Genomic DNA, 19295 nt, shown 5'->3' with positions numbered 1-19295 from the left:
CCTCGGTGAGCAGGCAGAGACCGCCGGGCCCCGGGAGCCCTCGGTGAGCGGGCAGAGACCGCCGGGCCCCGGGAGCCCTCGGTGAGCGGGCAGAGACCGCCGGGCCCCGGGAGCCCTCGGCGGGCGGGCAGAGACCGCCGGGCCCCGGGAGCCCTCGGTGAGCGGGCAGAGACCGCGCTGCCGGGCCCCGGGAGCCCTCGGCGGGCGGGCAGAGACCGCGCTGCCGGGCCCCGGGAGCCCTCGGGGAGCGGGCAGAGACCGCGCTGCCGGGCCCCGGGAGCCGCCGCCGCTCGGGAGCCGCAGCCCCGCCCCGCGGCTCTGGCGTAGCGCTGACGCCGCGCCCGCCCCGCCCGGGCCAGCCGGGGTAGCGGCGGGCCGGGGTCGCCGTTAGCAGCTGCTGGGCTCGCCCCGCGGCGCCCGCCCGTTCCGCCGGGCCATGCGGTAGCGGCTGCGGCGGGCCGGGCTCTCGGCGGCCATGGAGCGGCTCCCCGGCGGCCGCCGGCCCCGGCTCGTGTCCTCGCTGGGGCTGGGGCGGCGCTCCTGGGAGGTCACCTTAGACGAGGAGCGGGGGCGGCTGGCCTGGCGCGACCCCCGCCCGCCGCGCCGTGCCGCCGGTGAGTGGGGCGGGCGGGGGCCGGGGCGCACCTGCCGCGGCCTGCGGCGGGCCGGGGCCGCCCGAGGGGCGCCTGCCCTCAGCGGCGGGGGAAGGGCGTCCGCAGCGTCCCCGGCGGCGGCGGCGCGGGTGTCTGCGGGGGCGGCCGGCGCTGCCCCGGCAGCGAGGCGGCGGCTCCGCGCCCGGGGCTCCCTGAGCATCCGGAGAGCTCCGTCGGCGTGAGCGCTTCCTGCCCTCGGGAGCCCGTGCTGGGTTCAGAGTCCGAGCGGCGGAGGGTGGCGCGATCCCACGCGGGGCCGGGCAGGGCGCTGGGAGCGGGGAGATGCAGGCGGGACGGTCCGCGGCAGCAGCCGGCGGAGCCGAGCGCTGGTCGGGCCGGGCCTTCCGAAACAAAGCCGAGAGCTGCCTTCGCTGAGCCCCGGCGAGCGGAGCAGCCCGGCCGAGCATCTGCTCCCAGCGTGCCGCCGGTGGCACCGGGGGACACCTGTCCCGCAGCTGGCCGAGCAGAACATAGATTTGTTCAGCTCAACCCCATTGTTTCTCGGCGCCTCGAGCACCGATAAGTGTGTGGTTTGTAATGTATTTAAAGGAATCGTAGCAGTACGTAAGAGACTTACAAAACCTTAAAAACAGTTTTGGTGGGTTTTTTAGTTACAAGACTTGTGGTTAAAAACACTTTCATACTGCGGCAGTGTCTCAGGCAATGACTACTGTTGCTCTTTTTGTAGGTTTGGATTTTTTTTTTTTTTTTTTTTTTAGCTTTTTAAAAATCTCTTAGCTTTCTCAGGGGCTTAGTGTAGTGGAAATTTAACAAAGATAATTTAACTTTTGAGATTGATTTGGAAATGTCTAATATAAGATACTAGTTTGCAATGTGATAACAAAGATTTCCAAATAGTTCCCCTTTTTGCAATTAGCATAGTGTGGAGGTACAAAACTGCCAGTCTGAGAAGTCACTGATGAAAACACCTGAAAAAAATTCAGATTAACTTCTGAGAATATTTGCATGTCAAACTTCCTACTGTACTTCTAAGAGGTGTTCTTTCAGGGTCTTTGACCTTGGGGGTTTAATATAGTAATTATTCCCATTGTTAGTTTAGCCATATTAACATGGCATGTGAACATTTGAAAATGGGTAATGTCCTTTTTTTCAATGCAGCTGCTGTGGAGTTGGAAACTGCTGTCATCCTCATTTTAGCGATTGCAGAATCTGAGACGCTAATAGTGAGAAACTAATAATAGAAAAGCTGACTAGAAGTTTTATCTGAGAAAGCTTTGAATACAGATGTTTCCAATCCTAGGCAAGTCTCCAAACTTAAATAGTTAAATAGTTCTTCCATTCTTACCGTGTACTTTTGTTAAATATTTTTCAGATTTTATCATAATATCTTATTAGCCTGAGGCTTTTTTCAAAAAGGTGAGGGGAAAAAGGAGAACGAGAACTCAAGAATTGTAAGAATTTGGTGTTACAGTTTGCATGTCTGATATTTGGTTATGCTTTAAGTACAACCCTTCTTATTCGTAATATAGAGTTTGTTATCCTTCCCTGGCTATTGCGCAAGTAGTTTGACATAATCTAGTGTTTATCAACAATACTGATGAAAAAAGTAATCATAAATTCTTTAACTTTCCTCAGTTAAAGGAACTTAAGACTTTAAGGATAAATTGGTTCTTTAACTCTGACGATCTTACTACATTGGTGTGAAAAATAGGCTGTATACTTTACAAAATGAAATTAAATTAGTCTAGATAAAGGCATCTGGATCTTAAATTTAAAATAGAAAGTTTCAGGGCCTTTTGGGGTAATTGCTCCCACTAGGTAAAGTAGCTCTTACTTTGGAGATAATTTGATTTAATTGTGTAAAATCCTTTTAAAAATGCCTTTGCAAAGTCACTAGGAGACTGATGTGTAGGCTAGAGCAAGATCAAGAGGAGTGCCATTCTCCTGTTTGATGGATTCGTTTAGACCAAGTACGAGTGCCATGGATTCACACCAGCTCTCTCAGGAGCACTCTGAAGTTTACAGCTGCTTGCAGTTGTGAAGTTGTACTACTTTTTAAGTTGTAAGTTTTCTTGACTTGCTCCTGGTAGACCAAACGGTGTATGAACCTGCCCTGAAGCATGTTCTGAATGTCAGTTCTGGGAATGGTGGAAGGAGAGTGGGACACAGTAAATTAAAGTCTATATGAGTCAGTTTCTGAAGTAGTACCGAGCTGGAGATGCCTTAACAGGCAAGGGAGGTTACGGAGTGCAACCACTGTCTTGTAGCACAGCTATTTACAAGATTTTGGAAAACATGATGTGAAATCACAAGAGAAAAGAGGAGAAAAAGAAATGCCTAAGTGTTCTGGAGGCACAGGTATAATTTGTGTAGGGATCAATACAATAGATAATGTAACTTTTCTTCATAACACCCTCATTAATTCATGTGTTCCCTGCACTCAAGCTTTAATATCATCACAGTTTTGTGTTATTGCTGCCCTGTTGTCTCCAAGCTCTTTTTAAGACCTGTGATGATTCATTGTGCTCTCTGCAATTATTTTTGAAATATGAGCAGCATACATGACAATATATAAATAAACTTAATAATATGGAAGATGGTTAGTTAGAAGCATATAATTTCAGAAGAGTTGCTTGACCAAGATTAGTATCTTTCTACCATTTAGCCTTTGACTACATGACTACATTGTGTCTAAATACAGACCAAATTATGCAGTATAAAAGTGCTATATTTCTTGTTTAGTAGGCAGCTATTACAGTGAAGAAGTTGTCTTTAAACTGTAGAAACTCAGGGTTACTTATTTTCAGGGCATTTATTACTGTCTTGAATTTAGGTATATAAATCAAAGTTGTTTGGTATATGTTTTTTCAAGGTTTTCAGACTTTGACATGGACAGAAGTAGAGCTATAACTAGGTGTATTGTAGAAGTCTTGAAATGTTTACCTTTCCCTGTTGTGTCCAAAATCAGGAACAGATAGGAAGCAACACAGACTTTGTCCTGTTGTCCAGGAAAATACAGTTTTAGAGAGTATGGAGAGATTCTTCTGTTTTCTCATCTCTGTAGAGTGATATTTATATATATGCATACATGTATGTGTGTATGTATATGTATATATACAGATTAGTATGTATTTAAATCCTTTTCTGTCAAAATGTAGACATATTAATTCAGGAGAATTCTTTTAATGCTGTCATTTGGAAGATATCAACAATAACAAAAACATCAAATGTTTGCTCAAGTCATGGTGTATTTTAAAATTCTGAAATACAATTTATTTTCTACTGTTAAACTTTGTTTGACAGCATCATAGTTTCAAGTTCTCACTTCAGTGTAATTAGGTTCCTGTTTCCGGTTCTTTGATGGTTAGACATGTTTGAACTTGTATGGAAAAGTTTTACCTGTAAATTTTCACTTATTTCTCTGTTACTTTCAGCTGTACATCTTTTTTTTCCTAGGGATGCCTTCATCTTCAAATTTTCTGATGAACATTATTTTTCAACCTTGTAATATTTCCCTCATGTTGATGTCACAATCAGGTTTTTCTCAAGTAACACGTGATAAACATTTTGTACCAAATTCATAGCAGAGTATGTATTGTACATATAAACTTACAGGTATTTTAGAAGCATTGGCTAAGATTTTGTTATGCCTGGTACTAAAGCATTACAAATGTAGAATGAGATTCTCCTGTCATTTTTCTAGGATTTTTTTTTTTTCTAAAGTACAAACATGAAGGGGGTGACCAAACTAGACCCTGAACTCTGTGCGTTCACTTATGGTGTGCACTTTCTTTTAGTCTTTGTATTTCATAATTCTTTTCCAAAACAACCACCTGAGGAAGCCTTAGTACTAGTGTTCACAACGCAGATGTGATTCTGGTGGATTCTAAAGAAAGCTTAGTTTGATAAACAGGGAACTTAGCAGAGGCTGGACCAGCTTGGCAACAAGATCTGTCCAGCACCTGGTGCTTGCAGAGTGTTGGCACATCCTTAGTCAAGGTCATTTGTCATCAGTCATTCCCATCTGGCAGTGGGAGGTGTGCAGAAATGTGAACCATGTTTCTCTATAGGCAATGCCACAACTACATTGCGCGGGTAGGATGTGGGGAATAATTACTCCAGCAGGCATTGCTTCTTTGGAATGTATTGTCTTCTTGGAAGATACGTTATTCAAATAGAGATGCACGCTACATTAAACAGTACATGTTCCTTAGCTTTTTGCTAGATTGTTCCCCCCCCTTAAGGTGAAAAAATGCATCTTACTCCCTACTTTATCATTGAAATATTTATAGCTGAGCAGAAAAGATTTTATTTGGAAATGCTAAAGAAACACTAGGAAGACATTCAATAGTATGATTTAGATATTCAAGTTGACCCAAGTTCAAATTGCTGTGCTTTGATTCAGATTCATGTGATGTGAAGTAGCTGTGTGATGATAGTAGAAACTGGTCTGTTGGTTTACAAAGAAGCTTTACTTTAAAATAAAAAAAGCAAATTTCCTTATGTATGGTGAAATAATGGTCTTTGGATGTTTCTGTGAGTTCTCCACAGTTTTGATTTAAATCAGTTGTGATACCTTTTTTTTCTTCCCTCTCCCTTAGGATGTGAATTGTCAGTAATTCTGCACTATATCCTACCTTCTCTTACTCTAGTGTTTATTAAATACAGCTTTCTATACTTCATGGGTGGCATAATACCATGTACCTTCTGATAGAAAGTATTCCTGTTGCTTTTAGGTGAAGACAAATCTTAAATCTGAAAGCTTGACCCTTCTTGTGGATTCTAACAGGAAATTAGTTTTTAAAGTGACGGAAAATACACTTTTTCTTTAAACCTATATCCCAGCTTTTTACTTGTTGATATTTTTAAGTCATGAGAATATGCTAATAGTTTAAATTAATTCCAAATGCCACTGCATCCATGGGCCTCAGCTGAATTTTAGGAATAAAGCAAGTGCTGTGATCAGCAATGCTTTTGTCCTTGTGCACGTGTCTAGGTTGCTTTGATCTAACACATTTGTGAGGGGGAAGTTAGGTCTGTAGGGTACGAAGCTGGCAGTGATGAATGAACAAGTCTTGACTGAAGTTCTGAGTAAGTGCTCATAAACTCAGGAAGTGTTCTGTGGGAGTGGCAGACAGCAATGACACACCAAAAATCTTAACACAGAAAAACACACTTCCCAACTGCTGGCTGCATTTTGCGCAAAGAAAGCCCACTGTTAGTGTGATTACTGTGGTTTTGTTTCTGTGGGGTTTTTTTTCTCCTCTCCCACTTGCTTAATGTGGGAAAAGTAGTGTGCATCTGATCCAGTGTTTTGCTGATTTATCAGTTTGCTTTTAGGAAGAATGTTAAGATTAAGAGCACTTATTGACCCAGAATGAGTAATGACTGGCACAGCCAGAGTGCTGAGAAGATTGTCAGCTGTTTACTGTGCTTTTTGTTGGCTTTTAAAGTTTTTACTTTATTTATTTTATTTTTTTTCTATTTTTTTGCCATGCCCTTTCACCCACCTTCTCTGGATGGTCAGATCTTTGTCTCTAATATGCTAGCCATTGACCACATTGAAAATTCTGTCTAGAAGCTGTTGTGTACTACTTGGTTGAATAGATTGGACTGAGCCAAGTAAAGTTCTTTGTTTGATATTGTTGGAGCCCATATTTCAACCTTTTTTCATTAATGTTGATCTTGTAGTACTGGTATAAGCAACTTTTTTTGTATGTGTTTGTTTTGTTAATGTGACAGTAAGGTTTTCCCTGTTTTGGGAGAAGCACATGGTGAAGGTGAAGGCCTTTGAGTGAACACCTTTATGCTGTGTCAGTGAAATAAATGTCTCATGCTACTTGATAATAGGGTAAATGCTACAAAAGTAGGTGTGGAAATGGGCCATAATGAGTCAATTTGTGAGCTTTAAGGAGAGGCTGGGTTAGTGCTATTTTTTATGGGGCAGGTTTTGGTGACTAAACAGCAGTTGAGGGTGTTGTGTTCATAGGAGCAGGACTGTTGTGCTTGTACTGGAGGTCTCTGCTTCACATTGAAAGCTTCTTCCTTCTGGGGGAAAGGAGGAGGGGTGGTAAGATTAAATAGTTGGTTTGCCATGTGATGAAACAATATTCTGTGTAGCACTAAGTCAAATAGTGATAGAGATACTTGGGCTGATAGAAATTCTTGAGTTCTATTCAAGCACACTAGAATTTGTTGTTATAAGCAGTAGGGAATGTTCTGAGTAAGGCATGTTATTTGAGACAGCTTTGCATCTTTCTGGCCATCTGCAATTACTCGGTTCAGTAGTGTGTGATTTTGACTGCCTTAAGATTGGAGTATGCTGTCAGGAGAGTGGAGCTGCTTGATGCTTTTATGGTGCTAAGTAGTACTGAGGAGTATAATTGGCAGAGCTGGTATTCCCAGAACAGAAACCCTTCTGACTTTCACCAAAGCCAAAGGGAAGGCGGGATCTGTTCTTCACCTTTGGTGTTTCACCCTTCCCCCCCCAACCACTGCCCCCGATTTTTCAGGAATCAGTTTTTCAGATTTGAAACTCTGGTGCCATAAGATTAAAGATATATATACCTATAAAACAAAAAACCAAAAATATTTACTTTTTTCTTTTTTTGCCATGTCTGTAAAGAGATTTGCTGGAAAATCAAAACTGTCATGCAGCTGTCAATGCAACTGTTGGAGGGGGAACACAGAATTAGGAGAGCTTATAAGTGGTTTCAAGGTTAATAGAAGCTGTGCAATATGTGCTGAACTATATACTCCAAATAAATGCTTTTAGTGATACAGATTTGGAAGTGCTTTAGAATCTATTAGCTGTCTATACAGTTGGACAGCTTTATTGTATAAAAAATGCCTAATAAGACAATTACTTCAGTTGCTGTTCCCAGCATACATGGTAATAAGTATGCACTATCTACAGCTATTTCCAAAAATGTTATTTAGAGCACTGTCATTTAAATTTTTGATCAAAATGTAGTTTCTAAGTTTTATAACATATCTTTGAGCAGTAACAAAATAAATTGCCATTTAAGTGCAATCTTTATAGATGTAACAAGCTTTCTTTCATATTTTGACATATGAATCAGTGGCAGAGCTAGTAGACAAATAAATAAAACTAATTTTGGGAAAGATTAAAGAATGTGCTTGATTTCCTTTATTGTTCCATCCATGTTCTGTATTTCTTTTTCCTTGGATAAATGTATACGTTAATTATAATGAGATCCCTTTGCAGATCTTGTATCAGGAAGACCAAATAATTGTTACTGCTCAGCACTAGATAGAGTCTTACATGTGTGTATGTGCAGTACACATATACATCTCAGAGTTTATCTTTGCTGCTGGATCTTTATAACAACATTATGTGACTGCTGCACTTGCCTGTCATGCCTTTAATATAGTAAATGCAATCATTATAAGCTTAAATTTGTTTTTGAGTTGAAACATTCAAATACAGCCAGATTCCTAAAGGACCTCAGTGTAAAGTTTGAAGGCTATGTTTCTTTTGAATCATGCTAAAAAATTCAGGGAAGATAAAATCATTAAGTGAGTATAAATCACATCAAATACCAGTACCCCTTGAGTCAGTAGTCCACAAATTGTCAATGCATGTAATGATATGTAAAGCCTCTTTTGACTAAACCAATGAACTAGGATGGGGAAAAATAATAAAAGTGAGTTAGTGGCAAATGAATTGCAGTCATCACTGTGAAGAGGTCAGGAAAACTTTTCACTTATTTTACATTCCCCACCACTACCATTGTACTACTGCAAAATAGTGAGGAAAATGAAATATAGAATAAACTCCAATAACAATGCTATTATTGCCCGTATTTTATGTGTTGAATATCTCAATGTTTTGGTATCACTCTCTTTGTATATTTGAGAGAAGCAAGTATATTATAATTCTTATTATACAAGAGATTATTTACATAAGACTTTATTACTATAACAATATAAATCTTTTATACATGTGTATGTATACAGAGAGCACTTTCTTGTACACAAATACAAAACATGCATTTAAGGTTTCACTTTTTTGAGATGAAGTAACAACAGAGCAGTGTTGAAATCAGTAATGAGACAAAAATTTCAATTTGACAGGAATTAAGAAGTCTGAGATGATGTTTAGGAGCTACAAGAGAAAGGAGAATGAGGTTAGAGGAATTATTTCATAGTCTGAGAACAAGAGGCCTTTAATTCTGAAAAACAGTAGTTTTGAAGTTGATATGAGGAAAATATTTCACAGTGCATAAACATAACATCTAGAGTTCTCTTCTTTAAAAGCTTAGTGGGATTTAAAATCTTAAGAATTCATATGAATGCCCTTCTTTCATAAGCCAGCTACTTACTTGAGAATAACAAATAGCCTCTGTATCTGTGCACTAGATTTAGTTGCACATTCTTTGAAATAGCTTGTGCTGTTCACTGTCAAGTATCTGGACTAGGCCCCATAGAAGGGGCAGTTTAATTACACTGAAATCAGTGTTGCTGGGTTTTGGCTTCATGCAAAAATACTTTTATACATGAAATACCTAATTTTCTGAGAAGTCATATTTTAAATACCGTTTTGGGTAGTTTGTAAGTGGTTATGGATTATGTGCTTTGACTAAAGGCAAAAGAAAATCGAGAATATTCAGAAAATTTCTAGTTATACTTTTAGTTGTGCTTATTGAGCAACTGCTCTAATCATATGTCTGTATCATATTAGGTATAAAAATAATCATTCAGGTGATGTTTGAAGATTCTAATATGTGAGGTCTTGTGTTCATACAGAAAACTGTTCTGTACCTATCTCTGAGATCATTGCTGTAGAAGAAACTGAGTTTAACAAGAAACAACGTAACATTGGCAGATGGCAAAAAATGGCAAAGCTACATGCTTTCACAGGTAAGGCAAATAACAGTCTCTGGATGCTTGTCCTTGTTACTCTGTTGAAGGTACTTTAAGGCAGACTCTTTTGAAATCATCAAAGTTTAGGGGTTTTTTTAACAGAAGTGATGTGTTTAAAAAACTCCACCCACCCCACCCCCCCCAAAAAAAAAAATCCAAAAAACAAATGAAGAAACCCAAAAAACCCAACAGCAACAAACCACCAAAAAAGACCCCCCCCAAAAAACCAAGAAGAAATCCCCACCAAAATCCCAAACTGAAATAAACCCAAGCAAAAGTCTCACAATAACAAACAAAAGAACCCCCAACAAAAATCTGTTTATATTTAAAGATCCTTATTTGAAAAATAAAACTCTTCTTATAAGAACACACACTATGTTTAGTTATTTTTAATTTTAAACTAATGTCTGAGTGTTCATCCCAGTGTCTTTTTGTTGCTGAATGACTCTGCAGAAGGACACCTGCTTTCTACTTCTTGACTGGAAAATTGAGAGAGGGTGAAAGAATGAGTCTTAAATGTTTGGGGTTTTGTAAATGATCCCTAACCATTAGGATGTATGCATGAAAGTTTCTTTGTATTATCGTCTGCATTCTTGAAACAAAGTGCCAGAAGTAAGTGTCTGTTTTGGGAAGAGTGGCGACTTCTGTCCTAAAAAGGTGTCATGCCAAAATTTTATGTTGTGGAGTATTTTTCTCACCTTCAGCCTTCCAGTAAGAGGGATTTGAGATACTGTATATGAAGTGTAAGTATAAGGTCTTAATGCACAAGAAAAAAAAATATTTTTTTCTCAAATTTCAGCTTTATAGAATGAAATTCACCCTGTTAGTTACATGAGAGTTGATGTCAGTGTGGTTTATCTTCTTAAACTTGTGGCTTTTTATGTAGAACTTCTAAACAAGTATGTCTATAATGACTTGATGAGAATTGGCTTCTTTCAAAAGAAGTCTTTGGATGTCTGCTTGTAGCAAGTGTTTTCATTTATGTTTTCATTTGGACTCTACAAATGTGCTGGTCATACTCTGAATGCTTTTGTCATTTGTAGAAATGAGTAGTGAGGGTTAATTACAGGTCAGTATTTTGGAGATCGTTCTGAAATGCATTTTTCATTTCACAGAGCCATCTCATTATGTGTTTGTTTTTTTTTTAAATTTAAATAGTGTTTTATGTGAAGAAAGCCCGGAATCACCGCTGGCGGTGCAGTGATGTGACGTTTTGGTGTGTTGATGAGCACTTATGTAATCAGTGGATACAGGCGCTGAAGGAATTACTTGAAATGCAGAGTAAGTTTGAATAAACTATGAACATTTGCACCATCGTTTTGTAGGCTTGTACATAAATCAATGTTATTTTGATATATCTGCTTTTTTTGAACTCTTAAGAGCAGCTTATACTCAAAAATTGAGGGAGCCAAGAGTGGAGTTGAAGTGTTTCCTTATCACTACTTTATCTTATATATTCACTAAGTTGTAGTGAGTGCTTTAATAAGTCAGAACTGTTGGTGTCATATAATTTTGCCCAGATACAAATTATTTTTGCAAAATAGAGACACATTGGAAGCTTAGCAGAGGTTTTAAATGACTGTAGCTTTGGAAGAAGTAATGTACAGATGTAAGGTCAGGGATTTAAGGTACTCTAGAGATTTGAGGTCAAGGACTGTAGCAACTGGAAGATTTTTGGGTGTGTTTCACCTTTCCAGACTCTTTGTTTCATCAACAAAATGTGTCTCATGTAGTAAGAGTTCCCATTAATCATTTCTAAGACTCTTCACATGGGAAGTTAAAAGTAATTTTGAAGGAGTTATTCCTGAAAGAGATACCTTGATAGATGTCAGGAAGCAGCAGGAGTAGAGTAACTGATAGAAAGGAAGTGAAGGGTGATCATAGCAGAGGCAGTGCCCTTGCTAACCAGGGTCCCACTGTCTCTGAGCAGGGTGGACAGAGCAGGGGTGGGGAAAGAAGCAGGTCAGTTTTACAGCCCAGGTGAGATAAAGTAATTGTGTCCTTCTAGGGAGGCTGGAGCAGAACAGCTGGAGCTGGAGATAGGATTAGAGACGAGCTCCCTACAGTGTAGGCCTGAAGCCCATCTGAGATACAGAGCTGGAGAAGGGGTTGGTACAAGTACATCTACAGTGGGACTCCAGCAAATATTTAAGGCTTACAGAATAAATATGACTGTTTAACAAAAACTGTTCTGAACAGGCAATGGAAGCGTTCTTAATATGTTTTTTTTGTATACATTACATGTCTTTTTCCACAATGGGCTTTGTGCAGCTATTGTGCACCTGTGAGAGCTGTGGCCTCAGCACTCAATTCCATTTGAATGCAATTGTTCATTTTATCAGTAACAAATTCCTTCAGGAAAGGGAATATGTTCTCAGATGGGGTTACAGATTTTAACCACTCAGTCTGTCTAGGTTGGGTGATTTGTTCTAAAAGTGTGCTGATATAATAAGTCTGATATTTTTTTCCTTTTAAACTAATAATCTAGAATTCCTCTAGAATTTGAGGAAGTACAGATGTTAAAGTTTTTGTCTGTTTCATAAAAAAAGAGGATTTCTAGGTGCAACAGGTATTACTGTCTTGTATCTGTTAATACAGAGGTGTAATAATTGTTTTTATTGACCCTACTAGTGTAAATCCATAACTGTTTGGACAAATTTGAGATAGTAATATCAAAGGTGTTTTTGGAGGGGGAAGGGGTAACATTTTAGGGCAACTAACACTGTAGGACAAGCACTTGCTGCGCAGCACATAGTTTCGTCAGGCAGTCTTAATGTGACTTGATCACAGAAAGGAAATTGATTTTAACTGTGTTATTAAAGAAAGAAGAAAGTTTAAATAAATTTACGTAAAAGTATTTTTAGGTGTCCTTCACTTAAAAGTGGCTTTGCTATTGCTGCCCTTTTCATCTTGTATGCCCATAAAGCTCATGCAATATAGAATGACTTGTGTAGTGGGAAGGTACTGCAGGAATGACAAGTAAGAATGTGAGACAGGGAGTCAGAAGAAATTATTCTGAATTTCACTTGCTGTCTTATTAACAATTTGTTCTGTACTGCTGGTATCAGTATAATAAAGACAGCAGATAAAGCGGGCTTTTATACCTCTTTGTTAAGAGTTACAAGTCTTTTATGCTGTGTTTGCTTTGGTGTTAATAGGTTTGAGTTTGTATGGCTTGATGAATTTTTGGTTTGTATACAAAAGCAGTATACTATGGTTTTCTTTGCTGCAGGGTCTAGACCAAAGCACCTACTTGTGTATATTAATCCTTATGGAGGAAAAAGACAAGGGAAGAGGATTTATGAACAGAAAGTTGCTCCACTCTTCAGTCTGGCTTCTATATCCACTGATGTTGTTAGTGAGTAATGAACAGTTTAATTTCTTAATAAGCATAGTATGAACTTTTAAAAAATTCTGGAGTAGCTGAAGTTCTTTCTGTTAATTACCTTTTCTTACGAAGGAAATGAAACAAAGTGGTAGAGAATGTTTTCTAATTAAAGCATAGGCAGCCTTCTATCATCTGCCTGCCTACTAAAATAAAATTTCTGGTGCTCCTGAGATATTTGAGCTCTTAATAAAAGATGCTGCCTTTCTTCTCTTTTTGAGTTTCACTGTTAAAACTAATTGATCATTTGCACAATTTTTACTGAAATATTTTTTTCTGTATATACTGTGTATGTCTCCTTTAATTCTTTCCCTGGCAAAAATCTTTTGAGACACATCTTATGGACAGGTTGTTTTACAGTCACATTGGTAATAGAATCATGGTTATTAATGAATTAATTTTTATGATTCTATATTATATGCAGCTTTATAGTAGTATTTTTAATAATAAATTTTATTGTGTTTATTTATTCTTAGTAACTGAACATGCTAACCATGCTAAGGACAACTTATTTGAAGTTAATATTTATAAATATGATGGGTAAGTAACTTTACTTGCCTTTTTAAAATTATTTTCAAGCTGATATATGTAATTGGTCTGGTCTTGTCTCTAATTTAAAATGGTAGCCTTCATTACTAACATATTTATTGCAACAGCTGAAAGTCCTGGGGCATATTCCTTTTCATAGGAGATCCACATTCAGGAATACAAAAAGAAAGCAAAAGTGTTTCAGTAAACTTGTTCAACACAATATATTCAAGCGTAGTATAACAACGTTTGCATGAGATTTGTGTTCAAAAGATGAATGTAAGATTATTCTGCTCAGTTGAGCATTCTGTTACAGCTCAAAAGCTACCCAGAAATGTTCTGTGGTCTTGACATACATGAGTTCAGAGCACTGCACCAGTAGCATTCAGCGAGTGTGTAAAAAACATGTTCAGAAATGTTTCAGGTAGTTCCTCTTGCTGTAGATGACTGTTCAATAGTGGCTACATCATTTGGGTTTATTTGCATTTATTCTGTTTTGAAGTTACTGCTTTAAAAGAAGACCTGACTGAATGGTGATCTTGCATTCCATTATTAAGTCTGCTGTAGAAGCAGAATATTTTAATAAAAATGCTAATAATTTCAGTTTTCAGTTCATGACATGAAACAAGTTGCAAGTGTGGAAAAACATGAAAATGTATGCAGATAAACTCTCATAACTTCAGTATTTTAAAATTGTATCTTGTGCCTGTTGACAGGTACATTTAAACTAGTAAGTTGCAAAAAGAAAACACATTCAGTCTTTTCAGAGTACTTTTGCTGCAGTACTTTGCTATATACATTGTCTATGTCAAGTAAGGGCATGATGTTGGGAAATGGTGTTAGTAAGAAATGGCATTCATAGGCTGAGTTCCCAGACTTCACCTGCTTTAAAATTACTTGCCTTCAAATAAACAGTTTTGTCTATACTGTGATTTTTCTTAATTTTTCAGGAGTTCAAGGAAGGGAAACATTGATCATTGAAAAACCTAGTTAGCTGTTATTTTTCCTTTCATTTTATTTGTGATTTGAAGTAAGTGTACTGATGGTTGGTGAAATTGCAATGCAGAGCAGAAAGGGTGGCAGATGAGCCCACGTCAACTCCTAGCAAATTATTTTTTACAGCAAGTGACAGTGACTAATTATGGTGGTGTCTGAAGTGGTTTTGGCAGATTCAAAGTCTCGTATTGTAGAAATTTTTTTCCTTTGGTGGTTTTTTTTTTTATTTTTTTGTCTCTCATGCCAAAGTGAACAATAGGCCGGAGAAACTGCATCTTTTTAGAATCTTATGATTCTTCTATTCCTGGACTGGGCCTGAATGGCAGTTTCCTGGGGATCTGCAGCCTGTCTTTCCAAGCCTGACTTCTGTCCATAATGTACAACTCTTCTTCTGTGGTCAGCAGTGATGTTAGGAAGGATTTCCTGAATTAATAGTACTTTTTAAATAACTAATTATGTGGTCATCTGGAAAATTTATAAAAATAATTGAAAAATAATGAAACACACATAAATGTGTGTTTCTTCAGGTTTGACTTTCCTCACATACAGTATAAGGTTCTTTGGATTCCTGCATCTAATTGATGTTCTGTTCAACTGTTCCTGTAAACTGGTTCTGATGTGTGGCTTTTCCTTCATTCAGTGATGAATTTCTTCATTTCATCTCCAGATTTCCTATCTGGCAAAGCCATACATGGAATTCAGCAAGTACATACAGGATTCTTCATGATAATTGCTTTGCTTCTTTGCAAATGTTTTACTTTAGACAGCTAATTTAAATATGCTTGTTTCCTGTTTGTTCTTCCTATTTTGCCATATAGGAATTTCTTACAGGGAATGTAGTCACCTAATAGCTCAGTGATGGAACAGATTTTCTTTAAGCACAGTTACTTAAAATACTCATTTGGTTATGGTATAGCAGGTTTTGTCATCACTGTGCAGAGCAATTAGAACACTCTGCAGTATCATGCAGGTACAAGCCATGCTTGGAATAAATGACATGTATCACTGTGGTTCCTTATACATGTGTCCATTGCACAAGCCTTTGTAAAATTGTTTCTAGTTGGGTTTTTTTTAACTTTATGAGTTTTTTTAACTTTTTTGAGTTAGTTCACAGAATGGTTGAGATTAGAAGGGACCCTAGATCTTTAAAAACTCATTTGGCTTGTGAATTAGCTTCTGAAGTCCTCTAGCAGATGTTGTTTGCTGTTACCATCTGTCTAAGAGGTGAAATGCTCACCCTTAGTGAACTAAGTAAAATAAAACTGAAGAGTAAGAATCACTTAAGATGTTTCTTTCAGACATTTTTCACTTGGGGCCTTCATGTGTGGCGTATGTCTGACCCATACATTGGTCTTCTGATGTTTGCTGTGCATTTGGTTGTGCTGTTATAGCATATATGAGATTCTTTGTCATATTTATCTTTGATAGGTATAGACATTCAGATAACTGTCCCCTCTGAGCCTGGATGTAGTGTTTGTTATAGAAGATGATGAGAGGGCTGGAGCACCTCTCCTATGAACACAGGTTGGGAGAACTGAGCTTGTTCAGCCTGAAGAAGGGGAGACTCCAGGGAGATTTTAGAGCACCTTTCAGTACCTCAAGGGGACTTAAAAGGTAGCTGAAGAGGGACATTTAAAGGGCATGTAGCAACAGGACAAGAGGGAATGGTTTTCAACTGAAAGAGGGAAGGTTTAGATTAGGTTTAAGGAAGAAATTGTTTACTGAGAGAGTGGGGAGGCTCTGGAACAGACTGGCCAGGAAACTCACGGATACCCCATCCCTGGAAGTGTTAAAGGCCAGGATGGATGGAGCTTTGAACAAACTAGTACTGAGACAACGCTGACCTTGAACTGATGTGGAAATTCGTTTCTTTAGCGCATCTTTTTGAGTTTGCAGAGAAAGATAAGGCTAAAATCGAGGAATAGTGTAGTAAAGCTATTAGATGAGAAAAAAATTATGAAAATTGAAGACAAATATCCTTTTATTTCTTCTCCCTAAGTCTCCTAGGTCTTAATTTAGAGTTGGAAAGTTCACATTTTCAAGACTGTCCTCACCATTCATGGAAAAGAATGACTGTTTTTTTCAAGCTTTCCATCTGCTGAAAACACAACTAAATTTAAATTATCTACACCTAAAAATTAGAATAATTTGTCTTGTGAAATAAGTGCTCATTCTGCAATATCTGTTGCTGATGATGTGAAAGTATTAGTTTATGAGTTGGAAATTATTGTTGTGGATAACAGTACGCATTCCTAGATTTGTGTGCTAGGAACTACATATGTAACTCGGGATTTCTCATGTATTCCTTTAGAGTGTATTGGATTTGGTTTTTTTGTTAAAGACTGTTAATGCTTTTAGAGTGCATTTGATTGTTGCTCCTAAAAGGTATACTGCTGTAAAAGAGTCTTTTTACTTCCTAGTGTTTGCTTGGCTGTGGACTCTGCTGAGTTTTAACACACTCAGGATCTGTGCAGCTGCTGTACCAGCTCTGACCTGAATTAAATGTGTGAAACAAAGTTTTGCATCTGGTAACATTTAGAACTCTGTCTCATTATGAATGATTATGTAGATACACATGACTTCTGTCTGTTTGATGGGATCTGAGCATGTTCAAAAGAAGATGCAGGCATGCACTTCTCCGGATTTTGACTTTCTAAATAGCGTGAAATATACTTCTGCCTGAAGTGGCAAATATTAACTTTTCCCTTTTTAGTAAAAGTATACTGTTTCCCTTTTGTGCACTTCAAAAGCTGTTCATACAGTCCTGTTCAGTGTTCTATTTGTATAGTGAATTTCCACTAATATTTGTCTGTCTGCGCACAGTAGTAGAGAATAAAGATTCTTGCCGGTTGCATTCCAACATTTTTTCCTAATGTTACAGATATGTCTAGATGAATTTGCAGTTTTATAGCTTGAATTTTTTTTCTGCTTTTTGTTAATTGCCTAATTGACTGTGGGCTACTATATCCTGTAAAAATGGAGGAAGAGGATAGAACAACTATTTTTGGTGTGCCCAGTGCATGCCCCAAGTAGAACACTTGCCGTGTTGTTTATTGACTGTTAGTGTGCATTCTAATTTGTGTTTCCTGGCAGTGTTGTTTGTGTTGGTGGGGACGGCATGTTCAGTGAAGTGATGCATGGTCTCATTGGAAGAATGCAGAAGGACTCTGGCATAGACCAAAATAATCCCAAAGCATCGTTAGTCCAGTGCAATATAAGGATTGGCATAATTCCTGCTGGTAAGAAAGGGTTAACTTTCAGTTTAATTTATTCATTCATTCTTGAATTTTTTTCTTATTAATAACTTCTTGAATTTAGGCCTAAATGTAAGATCTGAGCAATGATATTCTATCAAAACACCTAAATAAAATTGTATCCATATAAAATTACTGATCACATGCAATTTTATTTAGGAAGAATATTTTGTAGAGGAAATCAAATCTGAATGTATAACTCCAGAATTTAATTTTTAATTTTTTTTTCTGGCTTACTGTGTATTAATATGATATAAGTTGTTGACAGTGATACTCTTCTAAACACATGAAGGATTGGAATTTACTAAAGAGAAATTTACCTGTTAAGTATTTTTCCAGTTCTAATCCTCCAATAATTTAGTTAGAATTGTAATGAAAACTTTCCACTGGTCTAGCAAACTCCAAACAAATGCTAAGATTCCTGGACTCTCTTTTCTTCCATTTGTTCTCGCAGCAGGTACAGGGCATCTACAGCTGAGGAACAGGTCTCATTTTCCAGATCAAGCTGCAGTTTCTTCCCCTTGTTAGAGGTGCTACACATTCACAGTTCTCAATGCCAGCCATTTCTTCAGGCAGTCCTGCCTGCTGGCATTTGAGAGAACTCATTCTTCAAATTGAGGTCATTCTTGATATTATTATTATTAACCATAAAGGCATTTTTTTGATCAGTCTTGCTATTTTCAGTCTGGTGTCCCAGCTGTTACCTCATCCTGCCCATTTGGTCCTCGAAGATTCCTTCAAAAGCAGATTAACAAGTTTTCTCTTGCAGGACTGAATTAACCATTGTAACTCTTTAACAGAATCAGTAATTTTGTGGTCTCTGTAGGAGTACAGATGGACAGACACCAATCCTTTCTATGCTGTTCACTTTTCTCGTCTGATGTTGAGCTTTGAATTAAAGAACTGGGCATGAAATGAACATTGTGAGCTTCTGGTTGGAGTTAAAATAAAGACTTCTGCGAAAATCTAGCACAGGTTATGAAAATATCCCAAGTGAAGTATGGTGTTTGTACTCTCAAGCTATAGGTGACTATAGCTTATCCTTACATCTTTGTGAAAAATATTTCCAGACCCAAACAACCTGAGTTGTTGCTTGCAAGAAGCTTAACCTTTTCTTCTTGCAGTATAATAAATTTTGGGTATCTAAAAGTTACAGTGTGAATATTCCCATATGGTTTTTCACCCTCAAACTATATTTAAGTATATTCTGATTTTATTTTTTAAAGCTTTGTATTAAAGTCAGTGTGTGTAATAAACTTAACAAGAATATAACATGATGTGTTCTTCTTTTCCTTTTTCTTACTTGGGAAAATTTCTTGAACTAAAGTTTTTGATTACATGACTGGTTTCAATAGATTTTGCCTACTGGTGATATGTGACTGTAAGAAGATACAACTGAAAAACCAGAACCTCAATATTAAGAGCTATTTCTTTGTCCTCAGGAAAGATAAACCTTACTTTTACAACATATTTCTAAATGCGTTTTTTCCAATTGCACCCAAAAAGTATGATCTTAACTGATATTTTAATTTTGTTAACATGTATCAATCAAATCACTCCTCTTACATATTTTTGTTTCATTTGTTGTGTTTTGTCCGCTGTATTCTTTTGCTATTTGAATGTATACTGTAT

General features: G+C 38.2%; 1 protein-coding gene across 1 annotated transcript in view; it reads left to right on the top strand.

Moving 5' to 3' along the window:
• The first annotated feature begins 331 nt into the window (after window positions 1–331).
• CERK (ceramide kinase) overlaps window positions 332–19295 on the top strand; it is a 43140-nt gene continuing 24176 nt past the window's right edge. The window contains exons 1-6 of the mRNA XM_086886866.1: window positions 332–614; window positions 9384–9497; window positions 10659–10781; window positions 12733–12858; window positions 13362–13425; window positions 17503–17648. Coding sequence (XP_086742992.1) covers window positions 476–614; window positions 9384–9497; window positions 10659–10781; window positions 12733–12858; window positions 13362–13425; window positions 17503–17648 — 712 coding nt within the window. The 5' untranslated portion in view covers window positions 332–475. The remainder of the gene's footprint in view (window positions 615–9383; window positions 9498–10658; window positions 10782–12732; window positions 12859–13361; window positions 13426–17502; window positions 17649–19295) is intronic.

This window comes from Cyanistes caeruleus, chromosome 4 (genome assembly GCF_971803275.1).
Source record: "Cyanistes caeruleus chromosome 4, bCyaCae1.hap1.1, whole genome shotgun sequence".
Classification (NCBI taxonomy): Eukaryota; Metazoa; Chordata; class Aves; order Passeriformes; family Paridae; genus Cyanistes; species Cyanistes caeruleus.
The sequence above is the reverse complement of the archived record's forward strand: the minus strand, read 5'-3'. Positions and strand labels throughout refer to the sequence as shown.